Source organism: Eimeria acervulina, genomic scaffold (assembly GCF_000499425.1).
Source record: "Eimeria acervulina Houghton genomic scaffold, Eah_scaff879, whole genome shotgun sequence".
Taxonomy (NCBI): Eukaryota; Apicomplexa; class Conoidasida; order Eucoccidiorida; family Eimeriidae; genus Eimeria; species Eimeria acervulina.
The window spans coordinates 1-7,755 of record NW_013549545.1 but is presented as its reverse complement, the minus strand read 5'-3'; the positions used below and the strand labels follow the sequence as shown (position 1 = coordinate 7,755).

Genomic DNA, 7,755 nt, shown 5'->3' with positions numbered 1-7,755 from the left:
TGAAACCTAAACTGGTGGGTAGTGAGCCCATTTGCAATATCGTTGAAACTCCACGTCTTCGTTGGAATTATGAATGAAATCAACGATTTGAATGAATATCAATAAAGAAACCCGCAAGAGCGTGACGCCTTAGTGGAAATCCGCAAGATTGCAAACCCCCCAAAAGGTGAATTTGTGCGTGAATTCATAAACGAAATCCTCAGATCTTGCATCATACGAATTCCCCTGATTAGTATAATTCTAAAAAGTGGTATTTTAATTGCGGAAGTGTTTTATTAGAGGCAGAAAACCCGAAATTCAACTTCTGGTTTCGTTCCTAATGCCGCTCCGCGCCCACGCCTCCGCCTGCAGGTGACCATGGTGCTTAATGGGGGAGTTGGGGGAAACATTGAATGTCTCGCTGAAATAAAGATCAATATTAATAGATCTATTCTTTCGTTTTGTTTTATTTCCTTAGATCGATACGGCTTCCTTGCGGCTGCTTGTAGTGGCTCCCACGCATGCAAGTGTGTCCGATCTGCATGGTGGCGCTAAACCCCCAACCCTTAAACCCTAAACCCTAGATCCTAAAGCATGAACTCTAAGCAGTAGATATTTTGCATCGGGAGTGTTTAGCCACCTCTGTGTCCCAATGCTGCTTAGCGTTTCGCCCCCACGACTCGTATATATGCAGATCTAACCCCTAAACCACCAATTAGGGTTTCTGCTCAAGTGACTGCTGAAAATACAAGATGGAGGATATCAACTCCCCAAAAGAGCCCCCCTTGGGGGCCTCGCAGGCGGCTTGCCAGGTGTGCTGCCGGCTGGGTGTTCAGAGTTTATGGTTTAGGGTTGAGTGATAGTTGTAGAGTTAAGGTTTACGCTGACGGTTCCCGCGCCCGGCAACCAGCCGAGGGGGTTAAACCCAAAGCTCTTATTGCTTAGGGTTTAGTGTTTAGGGTTTAGGGTTTAGAATTTAAACTTTAGCACTCAGCCATGAAGCGGTGGGACTTGGGGTGTAGCTTGCACGGCAAGCAGCTGATCGCTCTACAGGGGGCACCTAAACCCTCAGCTCTAAACCTTCAACCCTAAACCCTAAACCCTAAACCCCTAAACCCCCGTGCTCAAGCTCCCATGTCGGGTGAAGTCTGTCCGTGCACAGGAGGCGGCATCGCCTGCGCAAGGGGCTACCGTTGCCCGCAACTCGCCAGCAGCAGCAACAGCAACAGCAGCAACAGCAGCAACAGCAGCAGCAGCAGCAAGAGGCCATATACCTTCATACACGTTGCCACCTGGCTATCCAATGCCCCACACTTGCGTCCCTCCAACGTGTGTGCTGCTCAAACAGCTGGAGGATGCAGAAGCTGCAAAAGCAAAAGCAAAAAAGGCAGCAGCAGCAGCTGCAGCTGCTGCAGCTGCTGCAGCGCAGCAACAGCAACAGCAGCAGCAGCAGCAGCAACAAGGGCAACAAAAACCCAGTGAACAGGCCACCAGTATCCTTCGAAGCGAGAGAGCGGGAATGGCGAGTTATAACGCTGCATTTGCTGCTGCTGCTTGTGGATTTCAACACTAGTACTCTTGCTGCTGCTGCTGTCGCTGTTGCTGCTCTTGCTGCTCATGTCGTTGCTGCCATTACTACTCCGATTGCTGCTGCGGTTGTTCTGTTGTTGCTGCTGCTGTTGCTGCTGCGGTTCGTCTCTCCCCTGATGAAGATAAAGCCAGCATTGTTGTCTATGGTTCAGTTGGCAACTGCTGCTGCAGCGGACACCACTGCGCAGCAGCAAGACGAGCAGCAGCAGCAGCAGCAAGCCACTCACCTGCAGCCTTCGGAGTTCATCGACTTAGTGCTGGGACATAGATCACTAGCAGACGAGTTTTGTTACATGAACAGGTTTGCTGCTGCTGCTGCTGCTGTTGGAGCTGCCGTTCCTGCTGCTGTTGCTGCTGGTGAAGTTGAAGTTGCCGTTTCTGCTGCAGCTGCTGTTGCTGCTGCCTTTACTACTAAGACTGATCTTGCTGTTCATGTGGGGCTGCTGCCAATGCTGCATTTGAAACTGCTATAGCTACAGCTGCTGCTGTTCCTGCTGCTGCTGCTGCTGTTGTTGTTGTTCTTGCTGCCGCTGCTGTTGTGCTGCTGACTGCACCTACGGTTTCCGATTAAAAGTTAGAGCTTGCAATTCAAAATTAGGGTTTGCAATCCTGGACAAGGGTTTAGGGCTACAAATGAAGGTTTACCGTTTAAAATGCTTGCTTTTCATTCATGAATTAGGGTTTAGGGTTACGCATTAGGGTTTGGGTTTGTAAGCGCCTATATAGGAAGATGCACGAGGGTTCAGGGTTTGGAATTAGGGTTTGCCCTTTCAAGAGAATGAATTAGGGTTTAGGGTTTGGAATGAAGGTTTGCTTTTTCAAGTGTTCATAGAAAAAGATGAATTAGGGTTTAGGGTTTGGAATTAGGGTTTAGGGTTTAGGGTTTAGGGTTTTGAATGGATGTTTTCATCAGGATTGGTCCATACAGCTACGAGATTGTTCCATTTGATTCAATAAACCCTGATGATTATCTAACTTTGTCTAGCCAGGGTGTTCTGCATTATAATGGAACAAAAGGAATTGATTTCTTAACACTGCACCAATGGAAGAAAGACCAAGAAGTCTATGCTCAACTCGCTCGTGTTGCTTTCTTTAAAAATTATGCTAAGTGGAGAATCCTTGCACTTTGGAAAGCAGCAATGCGAGAACTCCGATTCAGGCAATTCAAATACCCTAAACCCTAAACCCTAAACCCTTTAAACCCTTAATGATAAGAAACAAACAACAAGGAACAGCAAACAACAAACAATAAATCCGATACAATAAATCCTTCATAACAAACCCGAAACCCTAAAAGACAAACCCTTAAAAAACAAACCCTAAGCAGCAAACCCTAGCAAACAACCCTAAACAACCCAAAGACGCTTCACTAACAAATAAACCATATCAAACCCTCATAAGCTTTTACCCTTAACCCTACCAAGCCCAAACAAACCCTCCTAGTAAACGTTAATAAACCTTAACAAGCCGTAATAAACCCTGATAAACCCTAAGCCCCAGCAAACCCCAATAAACCCTAATAAACCCTCACTGGTGTGTAGCTTTTGACGGTGTGTTTATTTGGTTTAGAAAGATGCGAATATGAATACTGGATTGATGTTTGAGGGTTTGCGTTTGTTTTTTCTTGTTATTCTTTAGAACTTGTGCAGAGGTGCTCGAGAAAAACCTCTTCTCAGTTAATCATGTCTTAGGGCCTTCACTATGCTCTGTTCGATCTCTAGCAATGAAAATAACAAATTGGGAGGTTGTAGCTAACATTGGAGATTCTGTTGTCTCTCTCCAACAACTTGAAGAACTACAAAAAAGCAAACAACAGCAATTCGCAGCAGGCCTCCAACGCCTCTGGTCCGCCGTTGTAGCAGAGGTATCCAAAGGGTTTAGGGTTTAGGGTTTAGGGTTTAGGGTTTAGGGTTTAGTAGGGTCTACGGGCTAGGGTCTGTCATTTAAGGTTCGAACTTGATTTTTTGGCTTAGGTGTAGAGGTGGGGGCATAGCGTCGCGCATAAAGACTTTCATGTTTAGGGTTTAGGGTTTAGGGTTTAGGGTTTAGGGTTTAGGGTTTGCAATTGGGCATTCAGATTCAAAAGGCGTGTGCCAGCTCTCTCCAAGACTTCCTGCAGAGCAGCGGATTTGCACACAATCAAATAGGCGACGAACTGCAACAGCCAGGCAAACCCTAAACCCTAAATCCTAAACCCTAAACCCTAATTTCTTCAAATAAACCCTAAGCCTATGATGTCAACCACTCCCATTTTGCAGCATCTTATCGGGGACAGCAATTATCTTTGAGCTGTTCCTGCTTCTGAGCGGTTTAGTGTTTAGGGTTTAGGGTTTGTGGTTTGTGCAGTTCGTGGTTTTCACGGGGTACCAAGCCTGGGGGCTCTGGGGCCCCCAAGGGGGGCCCCTCAAGGGGGTTTATCTGTTTCTTATACAGAGAAAGCAACAACCCGCATGCAATGCAGAAGGCTTATTCGTTTTATTAGGGTTTGTCAGTATATCTTTGAATCTGCACTTATTGATTTCGCGAGGAACTCCACCCAAAGACTCATTGATGGGCTCGTAAGCTATATTAGGGTTTAGGGTTTATTAGGGTTTATTAGGGTTTAGCAGGGGTTTTATTAGGGTTTACTAGGGATTATTACTGGTTAGGGTTTAGGGACTAAGGATTACGCTGTGGAGCTTAGAGTATAGGGTTTAGGGTTTAGGATTCCGGGTTTAGGGTTTAGGGTTTAGGGTTTAGGGTTTAGGGTTTTGAGAGAATAAATGGTGCCTCAGGCTTCGTTTGAAAAGCTGGCAAATGATGGGGAGGGCTCGCAGCAGCAGCAGCAGCAGCAGCAACAGCAGCAGCGGAAGCCGCAGCAGCAGCAGCGCCGTTTGCAGCAGAATACACGGAAGCTTGGAGATGCGCGCGGCCGCAGCGGAGCAGCAGCAGCAGCAACAGCAGCAGCAGCAGGAGCTCTGCCCTGCAGCAAACCCTTGCTGATGGTACAGCTGGAGCTCAGTCGCAGCGGCGTCTCTCTGTCTCCTCAAAAGTGCGGAGTCTTTAATAATAATATTTTGCTTCTAATGACTATTAACACACTGTAATATATATATATATATATATACATATATAGATATATATATATATATGTATATATATTCTTTATTCAAGTATATATATGTTTATTTTGGGTTCTATTTATGTTTATATGTATAGGTATGCATATATATATATATATTTGTAAGCACATATATATACATATTTGTAAATATATATATATATATAATATATATATATATTATATATTTGTATTGTATATGTGTGTATGAATATATATTGTTAGAGGTGCACCAGTTGTAGTCCAGCTGTCCTTTATTATTATTAATATTATTATTATTATTATTAATATTTATATTACTATTATTATTATTAATATTAATATTATTATTATTATTTTGCTGAGGACAGCCTATGCATGCAAACGCATGCAGAGATCAACAGACAGTAACACTAACTATCACACATAAATAAATATATTTATTTTTCTGTTTATTTATCTCTCTCATATGCAGCGATGTATCGTTCTATATATCTATTGTTATATATTTATATCTATGGTCCTGTTGTATATATATATATATACATGTATATCAATATATGTATATTTGTATATATATATATATATGCATATATTTATTTACAAAAATATAAATAGACATTCAGGGTAATTGTTTAATGCTGCTGCTGCTGCTGCGGCAGCATCTCTGCTGTTTGCTTCCACCGCTTTGGCTTGCATCTGCTGAGAGCTGCTGGTGTTGCTGCTGCTGGGGTTTCTGCTGCTGCTATTACTTCTGCTGCTATTCTTGCTGCTGCTGTTGCTGTTGTTGCTGCTGCTGTTGATGCTTTTCCTGTGAGGAGTTGCTGCTGCAACACCCCACAGCAGCAGCAGCAACAGCAATAGACAGAAAACACGAAAAGGAGTTACAGACAGAGAAAAGCAAAAGGAGATGATTGGAGAATATAATAATAACTCGGGGAGGAGATACACCAGAAAAGATAAAATACCCTAAACCCTAAACCCTAAACCCTAAACCCTAGAAAGGCTGTTGCTGCAACTCTTCTCAGGTCTGCATTTGTGGAGTTTTTTCGCGGTGTTCTTAATGAGACATATTCTGTCCTTTCTTCGACCCCTTCTTTTGTTACTGCTGATGAAATGGCGGCATTTACAACCCCTCTTACGGGCTTTGGTAAACCCTAAACCCTAAACCCTAAACCCTAAACCCTGAGGCGTTTTCAGAGTCTGGGGAGAGGGGCTTACTGCTGCTGCTGCTGCTGCTGCGGTGATCGTCCCGCAGTTAGAACACGGTGTTTGAGGGTTTAGGATTTTGTGCGCTGGGGCTGCAAGCTTTGCATGGCGTAGGGTCTAGGGTTTAGGGTTTAGGGTTTAATTAGGGTTTGTTGCATTAGATTCCATTGGAGAGGAAGCGACGTGCCGCTCTTTTCCTGCTTTCTTTCAAAATGAAGAATCTTCTTTGCACCAATTAAACCGCCAAACCCTCAAACTTGTGGATATCCTTTTCGATAGAGTCAGCGCAGCTGCAGAGGGCTTCACGGTAAGCCAAACCCTAAACCCTAAACCCTAAACCCTAAACCCTAAACCCTAAGCTTTGAGCAGTAGGGTGTAGGGTTTAGGTGCCTATCGAAAAAGAACGGAAGGAGAGAAAGCGCCAAGTCGCACAACGAGAAGACAGAGATGCCCCTGCAGTTCTTAACGAATATCCGCAAGGGTTTAGGGTTTAGGGTTTAGGGTTTAGGGTTTCAGGTAAACTGCGCTTGCAGAAATATGTTGAGGTCTACAACAGCAGCGAAAGCCTCTCAACGGCAGCCCTGGAGAAGATGGAAGTCAGCGACTTTGAGTGCGTAGACCCCCAAACCCTAACTCATAAACCCTAAACCCTAAACCCTAAACCCTAAAGTCATCGACTTCGAGTGTGCCAACCCCCGAACCCTAACTCCAAACTCAAACCCTAAACCATAAACCCTAAAGGCAGCGACGTTGAGGGCGTGAACTTCCAGACCCTAACTCCCCACGCATAAACCCTAAACCCTAAACCCTAGCGCCCGACGCACAAGCCCTTATCCCTTATAAACAAGCCGTAGCTCCCAACGCAAGACCCTAAACCCTCAACTCTAACCCCTAAACCCTCGACGGAGGCAGGCGTGATGTGGGGTGTACGTACAGCCAGACGCTAAGCAACTGGCAGAGAGACGCAGATGATGTTTCTTCTTTATCACCTCAACTGGGCAGGGGTTTGTTCTGTTTGGATATATCAAAACTACAAAAAACCCTTTTGCCTTCTCTCAAGCGTTCTATGGGGGCTATACAAGCTTACTTGCCACAGGCGGGGACCTATGCACCGCAAACCCTAAACCCTAAACCCTAAACCCTAAACCCTAGACCCTCCATGCTCCTACATGCAGCCCATTCAACCTCTGCACCCACTAACACCTCAAACCCTAAGCCCTAAACCCTAAATCCTAAACCTACACTCTTCAGCAGTATCTAATATCAGTGTATCTGCATTTGAGTAAGCTTTGAGAGAAGATCTTGCGAGCGGTGCACTCACTCCTTTCTAGGGTTTAGGGTTTAGGGTTTAGGGGGTTATAGGGTTTGTGCCTCAGTTGGCGAATAGCAGCATGACAAAACTCCTCCAAGAAATCTCCTCTGTAAATGCAAAGCTTGCAGTTGTGCCTCAAGATATCAACGCCGTGAGGCGCAGGTCTAGGGTTTAGGGTTTAGGGTTTAGGGTTTAGGGCTGATCTTCGGTGTCATTTGAATGCCACCGTGATCGAATTCAATGCTCTGTTTCGTTTCTGCATTTGGCTTTTCATAGTCTGTTCACAGAGGAACCATCCTAGGGTTTAGGGTTTAGGGTTTAGGGTTTAGGGTAACTGCGTGCGTTTGTGTCAGTACGTCGACTTCAACTGCTTTCTGGCGGAAACACAAAAAACAAAACTACCTGAAATTGAAGCAAATGCACTTAGGGTTTCTGGGGTCTTAGATATATTAAAAAGGGTTTCGCTAAGAATAGATGCAACAACTAAAACCCTCTTTGCAGAGTTGTCTCAGGGACTCGCAGGACTCCGGTACACACCAAACCCTAAACCCTAAACCCTAAACCCTAAACCCTAAACCCTAAACCC

General features: G+C 44.9%; 1 protein-coding gene across 1 annotated transcript; it reads left to right on the top strand.

Moving 5' to 3' along the window:
* Positions 1 to 975: 975 nt before the first annotated feature.
* On the top strand, positions 976 to 7,698 carry EAH_00051270 (hypothetical protein, conserved; the record flags this gene model as incomplete). Its single annotated transcript, XM_013394198.1, has 11 exons — positions 976 to 983; positions 1,142 to 1,870; positions 2,483 to 2,677; positions 3,208 to 3,433; positions 4,062 to 4,127; positions 4,344 to 4,600; positions 5,677 to 5,798; positions 6,019 to 6,164; positions 6,374 to 6,467; positions 7,220 to 7,320; positions 7,523 to 7,698. Coding segments are annotated over 11 exons (2,120 nt in total), but the record flags the coding sequence as incomplete, so codon positions are not given.
* Between the last annotated feature and the right edge of the window lie 57 nt (positions 7,699 to 7,755).